This window comes from Watersipora subatra, chromosome 6, assembly GCF_963576615.1.
Source record: "Watersipora subatra chromosome 6, tzWatSuba1.1, whole genome shotgun sequence".
In the NCBI taxonomy this organism is placed as follows: Eukaryota; Metazoa; Bryozoa; class Gymnolaemata; order Cheilostomatida; family Watersiporidae; genus Watersipora; species Watersipora subatra.
Genome location: NC_088713.1, coordinates 27,999,893 through 28,026,809, shown reverse-complemented (window position 1 = coordinate 28,026,809; position 26,917 = coordinate 27,999,893). Strand labels below are relative to the sequence as shown.

At 35.4% G+C, this 26,917-nt stretch overlaps 1 protein-coding gene across 1 annotated transcript; it reads right to left on the bottom strand.

The window, feature by feature from the left end:
• Positions 1-32: 32 nt before the first annotated feature.
• Positions 33-25,194, bottom strand: LOC137398182 (uncharacterized). The gene is made up of 7 exons (XM_068084289.1): positions 25,091-25,194; positions 21,276-21,354; positions 17,471-17,605; positions 14,480-14,597; positions 2,446-4,227; positions 83-385; positions 33-41 (listed from the first exon to the last, which is right to left on the bottom strand). The coding sequence occupies exons 4-7, from the start codon at positions 14,564-14,566 to the stop codon at positions 33-35; spliced, it is 2,181 nt and encodes a 726-aa protein (XP_067940390.1). The 5' UTR covers positions 14,567-14,597; positions 17,471-17,605; positions 21,276-21,354; positions 25,091-25,194.
• Between the last annotated feature and the right edge of the window lie 1,723 nt (positions 25,195-26,917).

Genomic DNA, 26,917 nt, shown 5'->3' with positions numbered 1-26,917 from the left:
AATCACCCAGGGATTTATATGCATTTCCGATGTTATTGTAGCTGCAAGCAATATCAGAATGACTAGCAGTTTCTCCATACACAGCTTTCATCATATCCAAAGACTTGGTGTGATATTCTAATGCGGCTCTATAGTCACCCAGGGATTTATATGCATTTCCGATGTCATTGTAGCTGCTAGCAATATCAGAATGACTAGCAGTTTCTCCATACACAGATTTCTGAATATCCACGGCCTCAGTCAGAAATTCTAAGGCAGGTCTGAACTCACTTAATGATAAATACATCCGTCCAATGTTGGAGTATACTTTAGAGGTATCTCTATGATCAGTCCCAGCGTGTAAGTCACACTTTATTATATCTAAAGTGGTGATATTCTCTTTGCCCTAAAATATCACTCAATTATATTAGGGTATAATACATCATCATCTGTCATGTTATCTACCATCCATATAGTTAGCATATAACCGTCCATTGAACTCGGCCCATCATATACACTTTTATATTATAACAAAAGTCTGACAGATGTCAGGTGTAAACTGTTTGTTTAGCTACAGAGCTAAGTAACACTTGAGTATTATGATTGGATTGCAGCTTCAGTAATAGTTATTCAAGGTTGAGAAAATTCAAGCCATATTTTAGTAAATGCGCCGATGTTACTTTGATATGATATAATAAATTAAAATGATTTTAAATGTTGTACAAGCAAAATGATGTTTTTGTGTATTTAGTAAAAATAAAGTAAAATAGTGAACTTAATAGAGTAACAAAGAGAATTCTTTCCTACAATGCTATAAAGTATAATACGCTATATCATCTAAAGTATTAGTTGTAGTTTTAGTGTATGTTTTTATTTATATTGTTTTTAATAACTACAATAATAACTACAATGATAATGAACTGACTGTAAGACTAAATAAGTTTTTAGCAAGTGGGATCATTGGGTAACAATTCTTAAATAAAATTATTATTACATTAAACTAATTTTAGGATTATTTAATACTATTAATCTATTAGTGTTAGTATGCTCTTTATTGTTGTTTCATATAAATCATTTAAAGTTGTTCATGGTTGTAAAATAACTTGGTAGTAATTACTAGCAACAATTCATTTATAAACATTTATGAATGTCTATAAAAATCCAGTTCAGATCTGGTTATACCAACCTATGTGTCAGCAGACAGCGGATTAAAGGATTTAGCTCTAAAACTGTGTCTGAATCACATAGGTTAAGAATTTGGACAACAATCCACTTGACACAATTTTTAGCTTGGTAAACTTTTTGAGATCTCTGATATTAATTAGGCTTACATTTTGGGTCTAAATTTCTTTTACATTTTTGCTCTAACAAAGTAATTTTTTTAGCGCACTTGAAAAAAATCACTAAAACTTGTGTTGAAGAAATATGTCATCTGCAACAGCTATAGGCTATACATGTAAATAAATATAAAAAAATATAAATAAATATATAAATATAAATATAAATTAAAATATATATAGTAACACAACCAGCAGCTGACAGCTATTCCCTTCATTACTTATTATACCTGCCATGATTACATTATATATATAATATATTATATACAATATATTATATATATAACATATCATAGGCCTACATATATTATGTGATCTTATTTAGTAGTTGATAAAATCATGCTGGTTTATTTTAAATTGGAAATGTTGATAAGAGAAAATGAAATAGTTTCATGTAAAATAAAAGTAGAGATTGCAGCATTCAGCTAAACAGAGTTTATATTAGTGTCGCCAGACATATGATATAATTAAAAACTTTATTTTCTATTATCAATTATATCATTAGGAAAATTAGATATGGAAATTTTCAAATAGTTGATATTTTTTTTCACATGGATCTACTCAAGAGTAGCTCAAACATGGATAAAAAAAGTCAAGAGTGACTACGATTTCCATGAAAATTTAAAGTAACACCTTATTGTTTTTTTTCTAAATATTACAGTTTATTATATTGTTAGTTTATTTATAAAATTATTAACTTTCAAACAATTTTATATAACACAAATTTCTATATGCAAGAAAAATTCTTTCAACATGTCTAGCTAATAAAATAACAAGTGAAAGATGCATAATAATCAATAATCAATCAATAATCATTAGTCCATCATTTCATAAGTAAAATAACCAACTTTGGAATTGATCTGTCTACCAAATTTACCAAAATGAATAATTAGTTTACAACAAATAATTACCAACAACTTAAGAATTTAGTTTCCGTCTGCAAATCCCTCAAAAAGTTAAACTAAACTTCGCTTTCATGTATCGTAAAAGTCGAAACAGGAACTTGGATCAAAATGTTGGTGGCTCAAAAATGCTTACAAAACCGCAAGTTGATCACCACGACGGAGGGCTGAACCCTTTATAATATACATGTGTAATTTACACTTTGGCAGCAGTAGTTGACACTCACCTTTGGCAGCATCCTTCTAGCATCTATCAAGTTCCCAATCTCTTTATAGCAGTGCCCAGCTAAAAGTTTAAATAGCTCTGTGGTTGCTTGATTGCTGTCGATGAGATGACTGAGATATTGTAGAGCTTGTTGGTAATCCCCGGTAAAGTACAGCAGATAGGCACAAAGCTCAGTTTTCTTGCGCACGAAAGATTCGCCATCAGGCATACTTGATGCATGTTTTTTTACTTCATCAAAGAAGAAAGCTAGTTCAGAAGATTCTAGAGATTTACCGATTGCCTGTTCTAGCTCTTTTTTAGCCTCAGAGTATTTGCCCATAAAGTATAAAACCGCAGCTTTTACCCAATGGTCATTTTTCTTTATAAAAATGTCTTTGCATATAGATGAGATTGAGATGGCAACGTTTCCAGTTTTTTTAAGTGAGTGAGTGGCTCTTGATACACCTGCTTTTACAGACTGTTTGATTGGAGCAAGCAAGCACCCCATGGTTAGAATTAACTGAGAGGGTGCAATGTACATGTAGGTCTTACTTTGTGCTACAGTTCGTTCATCAGCAACCTGAATAAACTCTGCCTGAGCTTTCAGTTTGAGATAAGCAGATGTACGAATGTAGATTGATGAAGCTAACAGAATGTTCAAGTAATCATGATTTTCTTGGGACAACAGGCCATTTTCTTGCATGGTTGAAAAGACCTCCCAGCAATACGCAGCAACAAGCCCCAAACACATTTTTATATTGTTTGCGAGTAAAGTTGGATATCGGAAGAACTTCTCCTTAACTTTTACACTTTGGTTGTTTGGTGGTTGAAATTTAGTGAATTCAAGAAGAAATGAATATGTTTGCATGTCCTGTTGAAATGATTGTAACCGTTTCTGCATGACATTAATTTTGTTTGCAGGCACAGAATTCTCATAACTTCTTCGGGCTGACTGAAACAATCGGTATGGCTCACAAGGGTCCGATGTTGACTCATTAGCTAAAATAACAACAGTTGATGAGAGCATGTCAGACTTGTCTGCGGCAAAACTATCAAATTGTTTTTCAGCTTCATTTTGGTAAAGCATCATGAGCTCGTCTACAGTGAATGTCAATTTATACCCTCCTTTGCCATTTCCTGTCGGTATGTTACCTGATCTTTGTGTAATTCCATCAATTCTGTAGCCAACAACTACGTTATCGGTGGAGATCTGATGGTCCAAGTAGTCATTCTCAATCAGTTCCTGGATATCAAAAGCTTTTAGTGGTGTCTCCCTAAGATTCCCTATACGGAAGTAGCTGTCTACTGCTAGTCTTTCAAAATAGCTGGAGTTCTTTTCGACTATTATTCCATATTCCAGGTCAGAATATGGAGTTGCCTCACCTTTAGCAACTGAGCCGAGACCTATGACTACAAACTTTCCATCGCATTCTTCATTCAACCCCTTAAGAAGTTTAACACTTGTTTCTAAGATTTTTCTAGAAACATTGATGAGGCCTTTTGTGCATTTTTTACTTGCTTCAAACACCTTTTTGCACAATACTTTGGCTTGTTGCTTGCTGTTTTCACTAGATATGTCATCAGTTTCCAATTCTTCAACTGAACCATTCAAGAGTTTGAAATCTTCATTTGTCTTCTCTCGGTACTCGTCGAGAAGCTTCCCGTGGTCTCTAGTTAACTCCTGAAGCTCATCATAACTGAGTGGATGATTACCTTTGTACCAGCTCTCTTCAATCTCATAAACTAACTTATGTCTATCAGGTAGTGGATCCTCTGCTACACAGAAGTTAGCTAGACTATGAGCCTGTAAAGTGTATAAAAAGCTAAAATATAAAGTAGAATTTATAAGCATTATCAAATAATACAAATTAATAAAATTGAATGAGCAAATTAATATTTATCATATTTAATCATTTCAGTATTTATTCCAATTTATCACTTGTAACTCAAAAATGTCTGTTTAAGTTTCTAAAGTAATGAAGTGGTGAGTAAAATGTATATTTTATTTAAGATGTTAAAATTGAGGAGCAAGTCAGAAGCTTCGCATCTCATTTTTGGTGTTTTTCAGTATCATGTTGCTCTTTTGTTTGAGTTTCATAAAGATAGAAATGAAGACTTAGTTTTCTCAACAGTGGATTCTACTTTGTCTTTTGTTCAAATCATTATTAATCAACTCACAAGTAAAAAACAAACTATATTAGATAAATTCTTGTCTTTGTACAACATTAAAAAGGTTTTTGCACAGAAAATTATTCTTTGTAGACATATACAACATTTAACATTCTACCTTTTAAATGAAAGTGTTTGTTTCTGTGTGCTCAAGCAATGCATAATTCAAATATTTGAAAGCTCGACTCATAGTTAAAACAGGTTGTTGACAAACGTTTCTTACTTCTTATGCTACATACTTGTTCAGGATTTAAAACAGTTCATAAACAGTGGCAGGTAATTCAGTTGCTATTGGCTAAGTTTTTTTGTCAACTAAATTTGAGTAACATAAGCTAGTAACTTAATCTATAATAATGTGGCAGTGAGATATAAGGACCCGAGGCCAAAAAAAAAGCAAAACTACTGAACGGCACCAAAGAGACCGGTTCGGATTTTACAGCACGGTACAGATCGTGACTAAGCAACAAGGAGAAGCCGGCTTACAGCTCGGCTAGAAGTGCGACACTTAGTAGGCCATGCAGGTCGGCCACTGACTCATTTGAAGAGGACCGATTTGCTACTGAGTCAGCATCTGCAACCGGGGAGCAGATCAAATTACTAAAATATGTATATAAGGAGCGCAGATGAGCCCTGTGAATCAGAGCATCCGAGAGTCTCGTGTTTTTCATTTGATTACTGCGTGTTGTATACCCTTCACTGTATCATTTACATATTTGAGAAATATTGATTGCTTTTGTACTTAAGTGATTCTGTTTAGAAATGCAGTGGTTTCCTTTACGCTGGTGGCAGCAGTTGAATTAATCAGATCCTCAACTCCGCAAAAGCCGGTTGATGTTTGAATGCACCAATCAAGGCTACCCTAGCGGTAATAAGGAAAAACCCAAAAAGCAAGTAATCTGTGGCAAGATACATCTGCACTCGAATGAGCCTAGCTTCTTAAAATGTGGAAGTCTGCCTCCAAAGATCCAAAAAATATCTTTCGTAAGGGTAAAGCATTGAGATGGCGAACAGACATGCTCAGATTGCAGATGGCAGTATGGATCATCTTGCAGAGGTAATAAAGAAGATGTTGATAACACTCTGGGCCCCGGCTTTAGCTCACCAGTTCAAGTCACCTCAGCTCTCTGGCTCGGAAAAGGTAGAGTACCGTATCGGTCGTTTTCAGGAAGTAGCTGAGGCATATAGATAAACCAAAACGGCAAGCTTGCTACGCCTTCTGAAGGTCCTGAAGAAGGTGGCTGAGAATCGCAGGCAAATTAACTGGGTAAAAGTCGTTGTTACCTCCACTTTTACCTTATGTGCTTTATGAGATTGTTTCGATCTTTTTCAGCAGGCTCAAGTCAAGCTGAGTATCCTGAGTAAGGTCGCAACTACCACCCTTTGAGAACATGTCATTTGAGTCGAGCGCTAGTTCGAGTGGCTTACACCAACTTACCTGATCCTTACCAAGCCGACATGGCCAAATAAACGTTCTGCAATACGCTGAACAACCCTGGCCTGCAAAGATACTTGTTAGCAGTCCCTACACCCATGTTAACCATCGCAGTCAGAGCTGGCATGAAGTATCTCCAGATTAAATCCGAAGAACAGCAATTGAAGAGCTGTAGTTCATAGAGTGAGAGCCAACAGAACAAACTGCAGTTGTGCAGAACCAGACCATCTGTCAGCTCAAACTATTGGCGCAACAGCACACAAAAAGCAGGCTTAGCAACAGCAAGATAACAAAATGATAGGCATGGGTCCAAATAAACTATATCTGCCAAACCTTTCTAAGGTTAGGGTGTGGGGGACAGGAACATGACCGCTGAGACTGCCCCAGCAACATTAAGCTACTGAGCTAAGGAAACAGCAATGAACCGCAACAGTAGGGTCAACTGCTAGTTGTAATAAGGCCCCAACTGTCTTAGTTCCGGCAAAAGGCACTCTGGCGCAAGCTAGCTGGGGTCACTGAGCCAGATTAGAATTCAGCCCGCAAAGTTTAAAAAAATAACAAGGGAATGATGCGGAGATTTTCTGCCATATTCACTTGTAACAGAGAGGTGTTGCAGCTACCTTCTGCCATATCAACCGTTTACGGGGAAGTGACACAAAGGTTTTCTGCCATCTCCACTTGAGATGAGAAGGGGACAAAAAAGTCTTCCGCCATAGCCGCCAGAAAGTACTGCAAAACCTTGGAAAACTGGAACCTGAACACCTGGAAACCAACCTTGTTGTAGAAACAAAACCTGATCCCGGCTGGGTCATACCAGGTAGGAGCGCACTGTCGAAAGTGCACTGTCGACAGGAATGCACTCTAAACAAGACTCAGAGAAAACAGGCCTGCAAAGAGATAAAGTCTGCCTTTAAACCAATAGGACTGACCTGGTCACTACCCTTTTTTGAGATGAGCTGACACACTAGAAGTCTGCCCGGTACACTTAGGAGAGCCTGGTGTCAGTAAATTTGCTTTGTGGGGCAACAATGGTGCTGAGCCATTCAGGGTACAAAGCTGGACCAACTTGAGCTCTACGAGCTATTTTCTCCTTGAAAAACTAGATGAGGCTTATGTAGTTAAAGCTCGACACTGAGCGCACCAAAAACCTGCTGCGCAAACATGTTTTTGACACTCTTTCTCAGAGAATGAAAGATCTGCTTAAGGAGAGTGACAGTCATGGTCTCATGGCCAATGTAAGGTTGTTGCCATTTTATGGGGTCGTACACTTGCCAATACAGCAAGCGTATGACCAAAATGTAAAGAATAAGGAGGTACATATTTGTGATGAGCCACATCCACAATGATGTGGATGCACAGACATACATGGGTGACATACAGTAACTTGCACAGACATACATGGGTGGCTGCTGATTAGCAAAGTTCACGCGGTAAGTGACATGGCGGTGCCGGGCTAGACACATGTTGGGTCATCACTCAGAACTACTCTTTATTGAGAATGAGAGAGGGTTGCCAAGATGATCCTTCACTGGCTACAAGTTTAAACCGGCTTGGGCCAAAGGGAAGTGTATTGACACGTACCATTGTCAACACAAATACAAGAGTGGAGAACCACTAGGTAGATCAAGAATCGCTTCTCTCTGGCTCGGGTCTCGCGACATGAAGTGCGAAAGCACTGGAGGCAGGGATGCCAACCCACCCAAAGGACCTGTTCCAGGCAACGAGAAATAATTACATCATTTGCACAAGCTGAACAATTAGCAAGGTTGTTAACTTGCTACTAAAGCACATTTAGCCCAAGTGAGAGAGATGTGGATCAGACCTCTGAGGTGAAACACTCAATTTCACTAAAAGAAGGGACTTAGTTTATACATCAACCTCCTCACTAGCTCGGCCTAGAGAAGGAGGCCAAGGTGGAAAGCCAGGTGCAAAAACTTCCTTGGTAAGAGGTTTATTTAGCCTTCTGGAGAAGCCAGGAGTTCTTCGGTGGTATTGGTTCAAAAAGAAGATGAGAAGTGGCAGTTCTGTGTTGACTACCGCCGGCTGAACACGATTACAGAGCAGAGCGCCTACCGCCTTTTCCAAATTGATGATAGCCTTAATGAGGCCATGGCCCATCCAAGAAAGTTCACGCGGTAAGTGACATGGCGGTGCCTTTTCAGCAGTAAGTGTTTCAGTATGCTATATCTGATCAGTGGCTACTGGCAAGTGTCTTTGGATGCCAATGTTCAGGAGAAATTATTGTTTTAATCCACTCCGATTTGTGGAGCTAGAAAATCCTGATATTTGGACTTACCTTTTTGCTAGCCACCTTCCAGAGGCTAATGGAGCTAGTGCTGCACGGCCTGCAATGGTGAACACTGCTGCTCTAACAGAGTGTCATCATACATGTATGTCAATACACCAGATTTTGACAGCTACCTTCACAAACTAGAAGATATGTTCCAGCAACTAAAGGGAGCTGGACTCAAGCTCAAGTCAGCCAAGTGCAAAATTTTACAGTCATATGTGTGCTACCTAAACCATGTGGTAAGCTAAGAAAGGATGGCTACTGACTGAAAATACTGAGGCAGTCCAACAATGGCAGACCCCTAGACAATTCAGGAAGTTGCAGGGTTTTCTGGACTTAGCAAGATATTACTGTCAGTAAATCTCGAGCGTTGGTGCCTTGGCATGGCCTTTGTACCATAGCCTGTGTACAGGTTGAGAAGAAAAAGCAAAAAGTATACATGGAGAGAAGAGAAACAAGCTGCTTTTGAGGCTCTGAAGGAACGGCATCACTTCTGCACCTATCCTGGCATATCCCGATTCGAGTCAGTCGAATATCCTAGTACAGATGCTACCAGATGAGGACTGGTAGCAGTACTGTTCTAGGTCCAAGACAGATTAAAGAGGGTGATTGCTTTTTTCAGCCAAACCTACGCCTCTGCAAAAATGAACTGGTGGGTCTCACAAAAAGGGTTGCTGGCAGTAGTCAAAGCCATCAATAATTTTCAACTATAGTTGTATAGCCGGCAGTTCCTGCTTCAAATTGACTGTGATTTACTTCATTGGCTATGCTAGAAGAAGAAGCCATTCAACTAAGTGGCAAAATGGTTGAAGATCTCGGCAGCATTACATATACACCGGAACAACAAGCTGGAGCACACCATGGAAATGCCAAGGTGGTTAGACGATATTCCTGTGAGAACTGCCGGCCGTGTGATCTCATTGAGCTGAGGGATGGCTTGAAAGGAGCTTGAAAAAGAGCTCTACTTTAAAGGTTGACTTGCAACAAATTTCACATTACAGTTATTTGATATCAAAAGATTCACCATGTTTTACTCTGTTGTGTTGTAGGTGCAAAATATGTAGGAATGTGATTACAAGCTCTTAAAAGCTAAAAAACGAACAGGTAATCGCAGCCACACGAGACCGCCGTAGTTTGGATTTGTTTTCCAAAATGGCTCAAATGGGATGTAGTTGTTACATGATGGTTTCTGTTTACAATTTCATGCAATTTCATTCGTCGAAATATTTTCACAAATATACTTCATGCACTCAATAAAACCATGTCTATTGTTCTTACGCATCTGTTTTATCGTCATTGTAATGCTGTCACTTAAGTAATATCTTATAACTTACGGTAAACTTTCATTTAATTTTTTAACTTTAGCTCGAAGGAGTACATATCATTGTCTGATAATCATGACGAGCCTGTTGGTCAGCTGTGATAATCGAAAAGTGTTGCAAAAACTATTTTTGAAGTATTGGGTCACATGATCAGATTACGACTTGACGATTAGATCAAGCCGAAACAAAACTGTAAAGTAGCATATATAATAAGAACATCTATAATAATTTGTAATATAGAACATCTATATTTATACAGGGGTCTTCGGTAAAACCTGAAGTGTTTGTCATAAACTAGTGCTACGATACGTTTTATATTGAGCTTTTTATTGGCCTTTCAATTCACATGAGAACATCACGTGACGAGACAATAACCAAACTGTAATGACTACGTCAGAGAAATAAACAGATTCCAAACAAGCGGCTTTTCATTTTTGAGCTTTTAAAAGCTTGTAATCACATTTCCACATATTTGGCACCTACAACACAACAGAGTAAGACATGGTGAATCTTTTGATATCAAATAAATGTAATGTGAATTTTGTTGCAAGTCAACCTTTAAAGGAGCTCACCATGACGGTCCAGTACTTGTCAGAGGTGTCAGTGTCAGGGATCAATCACATGGGTCAACCCGCTGCCAGCGCAGTAGCTAAGGGGAAGTTGACGCAGAACTGGCCAAGGTCATCTTGGGATTTTGTGGAACAGCTCGGGTGAAGACTCTAAATGGTGTTGGCAAGAGCTGACAAAGATGCAGGCCATGGGTTGTGACCCATTGTTGCTATGTACAGAGGACTTTTGGCCAAAGAAGAACTGACCAAGGAGTCATTAGAACGGGGGTTAGGATATCAAGTAATTTCAATTGTAACTATAGTTTTGATGATTCTAACAATCAATATTACCATGTTCTATTTACTATCACGGCATCGACAACAGCTAGTAGGCAATAGTGATGTCGGAAATACATCATTGCAGTAGCTAAAAGTAGTTTAAATATTCACATGCCTCCAATTATTAATAATTTTACAAGTGAACCTTAGCAAGATGCTGCCGGCATGCTAGGGCTGAGTCATAGAGTTATCTCCCCCTAGAGTGATAACTACACGAGCGTTTCCGGTGCCAACAAGGAGCGTTTAGGCCACGCCTCTTTTTTGTGCTAGTCAGTCGTAGTGATTGACTAGATCAATAACATCAACCATGAGAAGGGTTAAACAAGGATCATGAATTTCAGTTGAGATAGTAATTAATGCTCATATTAAAGAAATGATGATTATAGTTTATTACTCTAATATATGCTTATTATTTAAAGCAATTCAATACCTACCAGGGATCGCTAAACATATTATGGAAATGTTTACTTTTTCATTTCCATAAACATAAATATTTCCATAATTTTAGGGAAATGGATATGGAAATTTTATTTTACAAGTATGGAAATGGTATGAAAATGGAAATAATATGGAAATGAATTATGGAAATGCTATGGAATTGGAAATAATATGGAAATGAATTATGGAAATGGAATTAATATGGAAATGAATTATGGAAATGGAAATAATATGGAAATGGAAATACTATGGAAATGAAGTAGGGAAATGGAATTAATATGGAAATGAATTATGGAAATGGAAATAATATGGAAATGGAAATAATATGGAAATGAATTATGGAAATGGAAATAATATGGAAATGGAAATGAATTATGGAAATGGAATTAATATGGAAACGAATTATGGAAATGGAAATAACATGGAAATGGAAATAATATGGAAATGAATTATGGAAATGGAATTAATATGGAAATGAATTATGGAACTTTTATGGAAATGGAAATAATATGGAAATGAATTATGGAAATGGAAATAATATGGAAATGGAAATAATATGAAAATGATTTATGGAAATGGAATTAATATGGATATGAATTATGGAAATGGAAATAATATGGAAATGGAAATACTATGGAAATGAAGTAGGGAAATGGAATTAATATGGAAATGGAAATAATATGGAAATGGAAATAATATGGAAATGAATTATGGAAATGGAATTAATATGGAAACGAATTATGGAAATGGAAATAACATGGAAATAATATGGAAATGAATTATGGAAATGGAATTAATATGGAAATGAATTATGGAACTTTTATGGAAATGGAAATAATATGGAAATGAAATATGGAAATGGAAATAATATGGAAATGGAAATAATATGAAAATGAATTATGGAAATGGAATTAATATGGATATGAATTATGGAAATGGAAATAATATGGAAATGGAAATACTATGGAAATGAAGTAGGGAAATGGAATTAATATGGAAATGGAAATAATATGGAAATGGAAATAATATGGAAATGAATTATGGAAATGGAATTAATATGGAAACGAATTATGGAAATGGAAATAACATGGAAATAATATGGAAATGAATTATGGAAATGGAATTAATATGGAAATGAATTATGGAACTTTTATGGAAATGGAAATAATATGGAAATGAAATATGGAAATGGAAATAATATGGAAATGGAAATAATATGAAAATGAATTATGGAAATGGAAATTGTGACATACACGTAATCCCTGATACCTGCATGACTTGCCAAGGCACTGAATAGATAGTGAGTGAAAGTGAAGGTAATGCAAGCAGTTACTCATAGATAACATACATAGTCATACTGGGGTTGTATTACATTGGTGTGATGGGAAGCTAATCAACTGCCATCAACTATGAGCTGTACTACCCGGTGTTGCCCGAGTAATAAAAAAATGATAGAAAATTTAATTTTATATAACATTTACTATTCTAACTTTTAAACTTCATATCATAAGAAAATATTTTTAAGCAATTTAAATGAATTAAGAGGAAAAAGAAAACAACTCTAAAGGTTTGCAAGCTTTTTCAAACAACTACAACTTTTAAATTTCATATCATGAAAGAAGTGTTTAGTTGAAATAAATTAGGAAAAAAAATAAAACTAAATGTGTTTAAATGTAAAATAATTAGCAAGTAATGGCTAAATATAATCTGTTTAGCTATGATTACAATGAAAAATTATTTAATAAATAAGGTAATAAAAAAGTATATTTTATTTTTATATAATTATAGTTAGTAGAATTAAGTATAATTTATTTTTAGTTAATATATAACAACATTTGCCACTTTAACTTTCAAACAACATATTATGAAAAGTGTTTTGTGTAATTGAAATAAATGAAGAGAAGAGAGAAAATAAAAACAACTGTAAATGTTTTCAAGCTTATTCAAACAACTACCACTTTTAAATTTAATATCATGAAAGAAGTTTTTTGTTGAAATGAATTAGGAAGAAAAATGAAACTGCAAATGTGTTTAAATGTAAATTAATTAGCAAGTAATGCTAATTATAATCTGCTTAGCTATGATTACAATAAAAAATTATTGTAATCATAGCTAATTTTTATTACTTTATTTAATAAATAAAGTAATAAAAAGTCTATTTTATTTTTAAATAATTATAATTTAGTATAATTAAGTATAATTTATTTTTATCTAACATATAACAACATTTGCCACTCTAACTTTCAAATTTTTTGCTTGATTACATCAAGCAAAGATGTCCACTAACTAGTGGACATCTTTGCTTCAAGCTAGTCTATGTATTTGATTGATATGTATTGAAATCTAAGATTACATGCAAGGGCTGTTTGTGAACTGAGGTGACAATGAATCACTCTATCACCATACAATGTCAATACTTTCAGTTGATGGCAGTCGATTAGCTTCCCATCACACCAATGTAATACAACCCCAGTATGACTATCTATCTTATCTATGAATAACCAATGATATACAGCCCCTCATGTTTGGGGGCTGTATATCATTGGAGTAACTGATTGCATTAACTCACTTACTTAACACCATCTATTCAGTGCCTTTTCAATGCATGTAGGTATTGAATTGCTTTAAATAATAAGCATATATTAGAGTAATAAACTATAATCATCATTTCTTTAATATGAGCAATAATTACTCTCTTAACTGGAAATTCATGATCATTCTCATGGCTGACGTTATTGTTCTGTCGATCACTACGATTGACTAGCACAAAAAAGGGGCGTGGCCTAAACGCTCCTTGTTGGCACCGGAAACGCTCGTGTTGTTGAATGCACAGTTATCACTCTAGGGGGAGATAACTCTATGGGCTGAGTAGCCTCATTTGAAAAGAATATATTTGCAAATGTGGTGAAACCAACTGTATCCTTTAAAAGCTCATATATATTTAAATGTAATCTAGTCATTATAGGTATCCTTTTGTAAAATACTTTCTACTGATCATTTTTATGGTTGGTTCATAAAGGTCAAACATATAGTTTTTGTGTTTGACAAAAATAGTGCACGCAAAGCACTGATAATTTTTTAGTAGAAGTTTATTTATATTAATGTAATCTAGTCATTATTAACACCATTTAATAGAGAACTTTTTACTGTTATGGTTATATGTACAGGCCCTAAATATCAAAAAAACTTTTGAGTTATGACCAAAATAGTGAACGCGAAATATAACGACTATTTCGTTGAAATTATTTTGCACAACAAGTCGAGGAACTCTGAAAATAAACTACATAAATCTCAAAATAGATTTTGCGATTTAAAATATTGTGCTTTAATTTTTTCCATAACACATAATTGACCTAAGATGGTGATAGTGAGAGTGAATGAGAAAACATAGTGAGAGTGATATGGTGTGACAAGTAGCATTTCCATACATGGTCCATACTAAAAACATCATCACATTAATGAAGTCAGCAAATGGAAAGATGCTGTATTACATTCATGAGGGAATCAAATTAATTTACCTGCACATAGTCTCTCCAGGAGCCAGACTCTTCACCTTTGGCTTTATATTTTCTTGCTAGCCATTCTACATATGGAAACTCTGACATTATGTAGTCCACATGTTAGATGGTTTTTAGCCTGCAATAGACATTTCACAACATGATGTAGTGGGACATCGTATATAGTTAGCAATTGGAATGCCAAAACTTATTGTCAAGTAATACAGCTCGGTGCGAACTATTTTTCCAATGCTTTGGCAAGTGATGAATGATTATTTTCAAATAAGTGTCAGATGACCTTTTGACCTTTTAACACATTAAAGAACAATGAGTCAGCATAACCAGCGTAATAGGACAGCGTATTTTTAGTGAACATAATATTCTTTTTAATATAATAATATTATTATTTCATAATATTTTTATTTTTAATCACACCATGCTAAGTATGATTATATATCATCAGCAATAAGTATATCATAACCCCGAATATTTTTTTATGTATTTATGTAGTTAACACTTGTTTTTGTTTGTCTTTATAACTACTGTTATTAAAGCTATATAATTACTGTTCAAGGATTTAGTTAGTTATCTTTTTATTGTTTTAATTTGGCTCCCTGTTTGCTAGTTAATGTTCAGGAAGTGACTCATATTTTTGGAATCCTTAATATCTGCCAAACCAGTAAAATCAGTCGAATCAGTCGAGTCAGTCAAACCAGTAAAATCAGTCGAATCAGACATATCGGCTGAGTCGACCAAATCAGCTATATCAACTAAGTATCATCATATATCATCAGCAATAAGTACTTTGTCATCCATCATCTGCAATTTTTCTAGATACATGTAGGCAAGAACCAAATAATATTAATAGAATTACCCTACAAAATGACAATAAATATTTGGAAAAAAGGCATTATATAGAGTTTGAGTTGACCTTGTTTGTCTATTCCCTCATAATGTAAACTTAGGCTACTTGGGCTAAGATGTGTGCCCATTGACAGTGTGGTGGCAGTTACCCTCAAAGCAATAGTTGTCTATCACTTGTCACAATTCATTTTATTTTCTGTCATAAAGTAGTAAATAAGCTTATCACCATCTATGATTTGTATATTTACTATCTAGGTGAAAATAAATGATATACCGTAAAACCTCTGATTGAACGCCATTTCTAATTGACCGCCACCCTGAGAGAAGGGTAGAAAAATAGAACGCCACCTCCAATTGACAGCCACTGAAACTACTTGATCTTTATAAGCTCATAATGCCACCTGACCAGTAGGAAAATGTCCACAAAACCGTATTAATAATGAATCATTTATATCAATATCAATTAATTCTCTCACTGCCCATTTCCAAAGCTTTTCGTTTTTTTTAAAACCCAAACCCGTTTTTCTTCTCAAAACTTTGAAAGCTTTGCTTTCAAAAAATTTTGAAAGCAACACCATAGCAATAATCAATAGCGGTCTCAGGCTAGTAGTAGTTCTCTGTTTAACCTGGTCTTTCTATTTCAAAGTAGTCTACATATATAAAAGCGGATTAAGTTTACGATGGTAGATTGAACTTTCACAGCAACGCTATAGAAATAATTACTGTCTCAGACTAATAGTGGTTCCTTTTTAACACGGTCCTGATACCAATAACAATGATTTTAGAAATTTTCATGTCATATTTCAAATAAATCATACAGCGGAACAATCATATATCAAGGTACCCGTGTATATACATACAAATGCACATCTGTGGATACTTACATATGTACATCCATGCATATGTACATGCATACACACATTGATACATACAAATATATACATACACATGTACATATTTACATATGTACATATGTACATATTAATATATGTACATATGCACATGCATATGTTTGTACATACACGCCTACTTACATACATACACATACATACATGCATCTGTACATACCTGCATATGTACACACATACATACTTACATATGTTCAAATATACTTGCACACATACATAATGATGTGCATACATATGTACATATATACACATATACACATATACACATATACACATATACACATATACACATATACACATGTACATGCAACCTATGTATGTACATACAAATGATCATATGAAGATATATACATACACAGATACATACGTATAGACATAAATGCATTTACATACATGTATTCGTGCAAATGCATTTATACATACATACACTCTTATGTACAGTTACATACATATGTATATACTTACTTACATACATACATGCAGACATATGTACATACTTGCATAAACACCTACATATTTACATACAGACATAAATTTGTACATGCAAGTGTACATACGTATGTATGTACATACATACATGCATACATACATATCTAGACTATACATACCTACGCACATATTTACATAATGCATAATTATGTACAAAAGTACAAACATATATGAATACATATGCAGACCTGTACATACATACATATATGCATGTGCATACATGTATGTACTTACATACATACACATATGTGTACATACATATGTGCATACATACATATGTACGTGACTACTGCTATAGCAGTTGCCAATAAGTAATTTATAGCAGTGTATAGTGGTAGTCAATAACTACAATATAGCAGTGTATAGTGGTCGTCAATAACTACAATATAGCAGTGTATAACGGTAGTCAATAACTACCACTATACACTATAACCACCACTTTTGTTGTCATAAACAAATGTAGATTATTTCACATGCACATGCGTGGGCTCATCCAAATATGTGTGGGTTGATTAACACAAACTCATGTGGGTTTTCCACATACTGGTTGTTTTATTGGCATGTGCACATGTCAGTTCCAGTTAACGAGTGAATAAAATTAACATCAGGCCAGATCACAGCAATGACTTCTTTCGAAATGAACAGCAACGAGAGCATTACACAAAAAAGTAATTCTTATGGCTAGTTACATCTAAAGATATCTAGTTAGTTTGTACATTTGATGCTATTGCAGCAAGCTGTTGATGCTTACCCATTTTAGGAACAGTTGTGCTCTCTTTGAATGAGTGGTAATAACTCCGATATCTTTAGGAAGCGAGCTAGGTTCACTTTGTGTTCACAGAGGTTTCAGAAAGGTAGCCAACATCATAGCACGTGTTTCTACAAACTGTGAATACAAAGTTATAGTTTTTAAATTTAGCTTAAATAAATGCATGCAATAAGTAGCCAGTTAACTCAAAACAAGAGAACTTAACTCTTTGTGATCTGTTTTTAAAAATACCAGCTCTTCAACTGACAGAAGGCTGTACATACCTACTTACACTAGTACCGTAAAATCTTCAAAAGATTGTCATATTCCTATTTAAAAAGGTTTCAAAAAATATTTGTCTCTATTTATGATCTAATATCTAATCAGTTCTGGAGAACAGCAAGTTCTCTAAGCATTGATGTTTTGTAAATCAGTATATTTGTACATACAGTAACTCTTTCTCATATAGTATATCACATCATTGTATTTTATTTTTAATACGATCTCAGGAAAAATAGTGCAAGTGGTGGTCATGTAAAAATGAGATAAGGTTTTTAAAACTTGAAGCGACAAATAATAGAAAAAGCACAAGCAAAAATTTTTGTTTATACATGTAACAATCCATTAAAGCACATCAATTACATAAGTACTGTTTCAGCTTAGTCAGGTTCTTCAATATCTTGGCTTTCAAATGAGCCATTGTTTGACATGGTGAGACAGACATTGGTTGGCGTTTATAGGAATTCCCAAAGCTCTACTGCAAAAAAGTTCAATGTTATAGGATCGGAAGTTATGACGTCATAATTTTAATATTCGGTGTTGTCTGCTCTTACCGCTTATTGATTAACTATGATAATGATGCTAGTTGCAGGCAAAGGTAGGATAACTCCAAAGAACCGATGAAGATGACAAAGTAATCAGTGTCATTAGGTCTACATGTACAAATTATTTCTATGATAAATAGCTCAGATTCCAAGCAGCATAGTATATCTTTCCGATGATATTATGCACTAGCTCTCTTTTTTATTGTAATGTTGAGGGGCATGACTGAGGCTAAATAATTTCAAGTATTACGTGATCTTGCGAAATAACAATTTCCATATAGTCCTAGGGCCACGTTACTGCAGATCACAACTTAATCAATCTGATTTCAATACCTTCATCAACGACAATTTATTTATTGAACCATAATCATATTTAGAAAGCATTTAGAATCTTATATATGAAACAATGTGATAATAATTACTACAAATGTTTAAAATGAACAAAGGGATGAAAAAAAGCAAAATCTAACCATCACCCGAAATCTATTAACCCAGAACATGTGTTTGTATTGGTCGAGCGTTAGCACAATCTCCGGGCATTGCTGATTATCTAGAATCCTAGTTTATTATTAGCGCTCACTAGGTTTAAGAGCACCGAATGTCACAGAAAAGCGCAGCTTCGATAGCAGTGAAAGGAATTAACGACCTAAGGCTAAATGATAATTATGACATCACATTGTGGGAACCGTAACTGGTTTTTTGTTGCAGGACATACTTTTGACACTCTGTTTTTCATAGTTTAATTATTCTTTGTGTATTGAATATATGTAGGCTCATACGAAAGCCAAGTGTCTGATGTACCGAATAATATGATAAAGTTAATTGATGTGCTTTAAATATTGTGTGAAAAAGTGAAAACGACGGCGCAAAAACCAACTAGAAAATAGTGAGAGAAAGGAAACTGGCCAAAAGATGTATTGAAATGACTTGAGACAAAAGAGAGTATTGTAATAGTAAATTAAGTTAATTCAAGTCATATTAGCTTCATACCTCTATTGCAATACAAATATAAACTCAAATAAACTTCTATCCTTCAGTCTTCAATTCAAATTCCTAGTTGAAACAGAAGCGGAAAATCATGAGTCCGAATCACTCCACCGCAGCCACATATTCAAGTCACAATCATAATCAAAATTATGCAGTAAATATTCACATTTTCATGAGTCTTGTCGCCAAAAAGAACTACTCAGGAAATTCTGAAGTTTACTTTTTGCTATTACAAACAATCAAAGCCAACAAGTAAAGCATTTAGTAGTAGAAGTTGGTATGAGCCTTAAAAGAAACTTGAACATCTGTTGCATATTCATTGCTTCATTGTTTCATTTCATCAGCTCATCAACACTCTCTGAACTGTTCCATCAACTCATCAATACTCCCTGAACTGTTCTATCAACTCATCAATACTCCCTGAACTGTTCCATCAACTCATCAACACTCTTTGAACTATTCCATCAACTCATCAACATTCCCCGAACTGTTCCATCAACTGATCAACACTCTTTGAACTGTTCTATCAACTCATCAACACTCCCTGAACTGTTCCCTCAACTCATCAACACTCTTTGAACTATTCCATCAACTCATCAACATTCCCCGAACTGTTCCATCAACTGATCAACACTCTTTGAACTGTTCTATCAACTCATCAACATTCCCTGAACTGTTCCATCAACTCATCAACACTCTTTGAACTATTCCATCAACTCATCAACATTCCCTGAACTGTTCCATCAACTGATCAACACTCTTTGAACTGTTCTATCAACTCATCAACATTCCCTGAACTGTTCCATCAACTGATCAACACTCTTTGAACTGTTCTATCAACTCATCAACACTCCCTGAACTGTTCCCTCAACTCATCAACACTCTTTGAACTATTCCATCAACTCATCAACATTCCCCGAACTGTTCCATCAACTGATCAACACTCTTTGAACTGTTCTATCAACTCATCAACACTCCCTGAACTGTTCCCTCAACTCATCAACACTCTTTGAACTATTCCATCAACTCATCAACATTCCCCGAACTGTTCCATCAACTGATCAACACTCTTTGAACTGTTCTATCAACTCATCAACATTCCCTGAACTGTTCCATCAACTCATCAACACTCTTTGAACTATTCCATCAACTCATCAACATTCCCTGAACTGTTCCATCAACTGATCAACACTCTTTGAACTGTTCTATCAACTCATCAACATTCCCTGAACTGTTCCATCAACTCATCAACACTCTTTAAACTGTTCCCTCAACTCATCAACACTCTTTGAACTATTCCATCAACTAATCATCACTCCCTGAACTGTTCCATCAAATCATCAACACTCTTTGAACTGTTCCATCAACTGATCAACACTCTTTGAACTGTTCCATCAACTAATCATCACTCTTTGAACTGTTCCATCAACTCATCAACATTCCCTGAACTGTTCCATCAACTCATCAACACTCTTTGAACTGTTCCCTCAACTCATCAACACTCTTTGAACTGTTCCATCAACTAATCATCACTCCCTGAACTGTTCCATCAACTCATCAACACTCTTTGAACTGTTCCATCAACTGATCAACACTCTTTGAACTGTTCCATCAACTAATCATCACTCCCTGAACTGTTCCATCAACTCATCAACACTCTTTGAACTGTTCCATCAACTCATCAACACTCCCTGAACTGTTCCATCAACTAATCAACACTCTTTGAACTGTTCCATCAACTCATCAACACTCCCTGAACCGCTCCATCAACTCATCAACACTAACTGAACTGTTCTATCAACTGATCAACACTCCCTGAACTGTTCCATCAATACTGGTTGGTAGCTAAAGCCACAAACTAGAAGTGATTACTATACATGTATATAGGTTGGCAGCTTATCACTTGTACTCACAAACCAATTACTGTGTTGTCTTGTATCTTCAGTATAAAGCAAATATGTTTTAGCAAATAAATATTTTGTGTATTCAGTACGTACATTGACATGTGTAGTTGCTGATGAGGATGCACAGTGGACTTTGAGATCTGGTTACATGTACATATAGACTGTTCACCACCTGCAAACAAAGGAATGTTGAATAAACAGTGTTTGTCCCTATTTCATATTTAATAATACACTTGTAATGCCCTATCCGTGTCAGACGTGATTGTTAATAAAGAGAGAAGGTAATTATTTCTGTGCAAGGAGGTATCTAACCTGTTATTAAACTGATCTGATAAAAGTTCTTTAAAATCAAAACAGTGTAATACAATAAAATTGCCTCTTTTTGTTCATGCTTCGTCGACTGACTCTTTAGCACGCAGCGAACTGCTAGATACATCTAGATATATGTCTATACTAAGTGAATGCCTGGTGTTGCACAAGTATTAAAAAGCAGCTTATAAACGTTACCCTACCTGCGTTACCTTTACATTAAATTACCTGCAACTGTTCTCAAGCTGTTTTTATTACCAGTGGTTTTCGTAGCGGGGGATGCATCATCGTTATGTATATTTAAATCGATGTAATGAATACCTTTGCTATTATTATTCTCCTCGCTCAGTTAAATGCGTTGTTCAATGGTTAAGCTTGACAGCTCTAAAACTGGAGGTTCTGTGAGCAAATCCACCATGAAATGGATTTTTCGTTTCCAAAACTTTATTGCTATAACTGGACAGACGAGTTTCAGATGACAGACAGACAAACGCTGAGATTTGAGTATACATATAGATTATATACATTAACCAATAATACAACTTATATATTTTATGATAGATCTTTGTTATGAAAAGAACTAGCTACTCTAAGCCGATTGATAGTTGACTAAAGTGAAGACCATTTTTTCTTCAAACTCAAACCATATACCACCATTAGGTGGTATATGGTTTGAGTAAGTAGTAAAAAGTAGGTATAGGTTGTCAAACACAGATGATTGATTGGAGCGCAGAAATTATCAAAAAGTATCTCGTAAGCTTTTGTGAGAGAAGTTTGTTATAACCTTTTTAGTTTTTATTCTATATTTATGATCTACTTTGAGATATAGTTCTATATTGAAATAACAACTATTGCTATTAACGGTTTTTGGAAACATATCAGTTCAGCTAAATCACTTATATATAGTTTGAGACATTGTTCAACCCAAAGAGTCTTTTAAATATTGTGGATTTTTAAGAGAGGCACTGAAGGCCTGAGGATTGTGAACAACACTTGAATACCAATGCATCAAGACTTACCACTGTTACTATGTACTTACTAACTAGCTAACTGGTTATCAATAGTGACTGGAGTATCATAGCCTTCATCTCAACTAGTAGGACATAAGAATTTGAGTGTTTACTTCAATGTGCTGCCTTATCTTTGACCTGAGGTCAAACTAATTTCATTAGCTCATCAACTTCCTCTAACCCTTTCCTACTTGTTTGATAAAATGTTTGACCCTACTACTCAGCAGTTATTCAAAAGATTAGGCAGGCCTTCAAAATAGATGAAATGCAACGCAGCTTTTGTAAAATGGGTGACCCCTAAAAATATCAGTTCAGCTAAATCAGTTAGTTCGAGACATTGTTAAACCCAAGGAGTCTTTTAAAATATTGTGGGTTCTTAAGAAAGATACTGAAGGCCTGAGTATTGTGAAAAACACCAGAATATCAATACATCAAGACTTAACACTGTTACTATGTACTTTGCAACTAGCTCTCAAATTGTCAACAGGCGCTCAAGTATTATAGCCTTCATCTCAACTGGCATGGCATTAGCTGTTCAGTGTTTACTTCAATGTGCTGCCTTATCTTCGAGGTCAAACTTGTTTCGAAAGCTCGTCAACTTTCTCTAACCCCTTCCAAATTGCTTGATAAAACGTTTGACCCTACTACTCAGCAGTTATTCAAAAGATTGGGCAGGCCTTCAAAATAGATCAAAGAGAACGCAACTCTTGTAAATTGGGTGACCCCTATAAGGGTCAACGAATGATACAGGATATCTGAAGGAGGTGTTATCTATACCAGAGAAGCAAATGCTATATTGATGGCGCACAACAACAATAGTCTGCAGGTGTAAAAAGACTTTTATATTCTATTTTAGGTTTAAATGTGTTAAGTTTAAAGTATCTGGAGTTTGTAGTAGTTTTGTGATTGTTATGAGTCTCCCTGTTTGTAAAATTGTATTTCAGTAAAAATTCAGTTATATTTCGCACGCTTAAAATGCACACCGTTCAGATTAATAAAATTTGATCTTGATAAAGACAAACGAGATCAAATTAATCTCATCAACAAAAAGATATTTAAGGAGGCAGATTTCCAAAGCCCAGCAAGAAATGACTGCCATATGTGTCGGAATCAAATTTTCACATACTAGTTATAAAAACAATATTTTTTTTAACAATTTTTTTACAAAACTTTTTTCAGTTTTTATAAGAAATTTTTATGGAGCCAGGCGATATCTGACCAACAGCTAATTTAAAAATAGATGAAGCGTCTAGCAAATCAAGACCAGCTCTATGTTATTTTGACTGAGTCCTTAAAATTATTTATCCGCCATCTCTAGAACTATATGAAGAATATAGAAAGGCCACTAATTAGTGTTGCTGAATAAAGGTAATATACCATCCATCTCATTGCTGTCCAAAGGAACTGTAGGGGTCACGGAGAATAGTTCAGTTAATCTATGATGTCTACACTATTAAAAACTGAACAATTAGTAGAAGGGAGAAGGCTTTTAATGTTTTTTAAAGTTTTCTAAGCTTTCCAAAGGGTAGACCTTTCTAACGCAGTAGAGTACATCTAACTAGTAAACAATGTTATATTACAGATAGTGTGAATTCATGTAGTTCATGTACTACTAAGAATGAAACTGCTTTAAGTTAAAAATTGCTGAAAAAAGCTTGTGCTATATAGCAGTTTTTATAATAAATGGTGTATAATTATGTAAATTTGAATAAGAGCCAGATATTAAAACCAAAAAAACTTGTACCATTCAGAGCATGAGAATAGTAATAAATTATTAACCACAAGTAGTATTACTATAGCATAAAACTAGTTCCTCATCTGCAAGTTTATATAACTTGAAGAACACCAGGTGTATCTAATGATAAATGCTGTATTTTCCACTCTGTATAGTTCATCATATTATAGGGGACAGTCTCAATTCTCTGGTATTATAAGGATTATTATCTCTAGTCCCTGTTATAAGATGCATTTAAAAAACAACAAGTTAAGCAAAACCGCAAACTTCATTGAATAAAATATTCACTCTTCTTTCAACATTCTGTCCAACATTCTGGGTTACTTCTCACCATTGTCTGAGTCAGACTCGATGGTTGGTTGTGGTTCAACATTGATGCCAGCTTTCTCTATAACTCTGACTATTGAGTTTGGCTTTACCTTAGCCCACACACCAACAACCACCCACATAATATGTGGGTGGTTGTTGGTGCGTGGGCCACCATAATATGATGGCGTAACCTGCCCGCGCTGCCCCAAGTTTAAGCTGAGCTTCATTAGTGTGTCCCTTTATGGATGCCATTTGTGATGGTTTATTAAACAAGTAAATTGCAATTAGTAGCACACATCCGCTGTATTACTAAAGTCACCCAAAAAACTTAGAACTCAGGCTCCACATGGGCGCACCACCGTTTTAAAGGGCAAAGCGTCAATTTTTAGAAAATTTTTGTCTTTTCACTGTTTTTTATGGTGTAAGAAATACAGTACCCGCTGTAACGAATATTAGTAGTTATTAATTGAAACTAAACAGAATTGTCAGAACAACATGATGAACAACAGATAATAGTTGAAGCATTTTTACAGTCAAGTAAATACCTTGAAGTGAGTTCTATTTCATTCAGAAACAAAGTGGTTGAGGTAGAAATAGAACATCAGGCAGGAGAGAAATGATCTACCAAATGTAAGCAATCGGAGCTAGTATAAACAAGTGACTGTCAGTTTAGGCAGATACAAATCAGTTAGGGAGTGCGCTATCTCTTTCTGATTGGCCGTCACGCTTGACCCAGTGGAGCATTAGTTTATTCCTATGACACAGCATCCATCACGTATCCAGTATAGAATTGGCAGTCGCATACGAAGACAATCTCCATATTGACGCAATACTCATAACTGATGAAGACAGGCAGATGACTGTTAATTTCATTTTAGCCCATCAGATGGCATGATTTTCAAATGCCCAGTGATTGTGACATCAACACCTGCGCATACAAACTTCATCCTTGTTCTACTTCTTGACCTTGTTCCATGTTCAGACTGAGTAGTTACTATAAGAGTTACTGCCACACTTACATTCAGTGAAACTTAGTCAACTGCTGTATTTGAACAAAGCGTTTATTACTTGTGTATATCTCAAGGCTTGTGTACTGATCAGTACGTATTATTATAGTAGGCGATATGTACAGTATCAGAGGTGACTGACACTCTCTGTATGCTCTGTATACTGTAGCTGTATAATGGTAGCTGTATACTATATGTTCACATTGGAATTTCCATGTGGTTACATACCCACCTTTATATGATCCTGTCTGTCCTATAAAAAAAGGCTGGTAGATGTAACCAACCAACCTGAACTACGAACACAAACCTCAGGCTACAGTTATATTCGTGTATCAAAAGGCAGGCGCTCATCTAATGCTGTCTATTAGTAGTAAGGGTACTAGTAAGGGTACTAGTAAGGGTACTAGTGATGTCATGATAAGGGTACTAGTACGGGTACTAGTAAGGGTACTAGTAAGGGTGCTAGTAAGGGCACTAGTAAGGGTACTAGTAAGGGTGCTAGTAAGGTCAGGGTACCCAACGGAGTCGCAAGTGTTTCTCATAATGGTCAAGAACTGTCTGCAGTATTTTCACACAGCAAAATAACCATGCTTTACACCCACTGTGCATTTAGGGAAAGTTTGGTCATCTGGCATTGCAAAATTTGAACATTACTCAACTGTTGCCCTAACTGCTGTTTGCTACGGCAGCATTAAAAGCATAGGCTACCATTTAATCACAGCACTAATGCAAGCAGTTAAGAAGCATCAATAGTGGTATGATCTACTGATTATATAAGAGCAACTCATGCTTCACATGAGTTCACACATCACGCACTCCTGAGTTCACAATAGTGGCTCTGCCTTATCTTTGGTAGAAAGTCCAATGCATCTCATCAACTAGCTAAGCATGTGTCTGCGCTGAGTCAGCGATTCATAGAAGCCAATTATGATTTACCTCCTAGTAAGACTCTAGACTGCTACTAAACTATCAACTGTGAGCAGCAACAGAAGTTCACAATAAAGGAGCCGTCATAGAGCTGTCATGGTTGAGATTGTCATGGATGAGTTGTTCTATGTAATGACCAGCATAATATTGGGGTCTTTCACTAGAGATATCATAGGAATAATTCTCAAATGGTTTTATTACTATACTTGTATCTACTTATCTATTTGTCTATTTATCTATCCATCCATATCTGTACCTACCCAAACCTACATGTACTTACCTGTGCCTACCTGTATTTTCCTGTACCTACCCGAACCTAGCTGTACTTACATGTATCTACCTGTACCTACCTGTACCTACCAGCGCATAGCTGCACCTACCTGTACCCAGATATGTTTTAAAGGCTTTAAAAATGACTCGACTGAATTCAATTCTCTT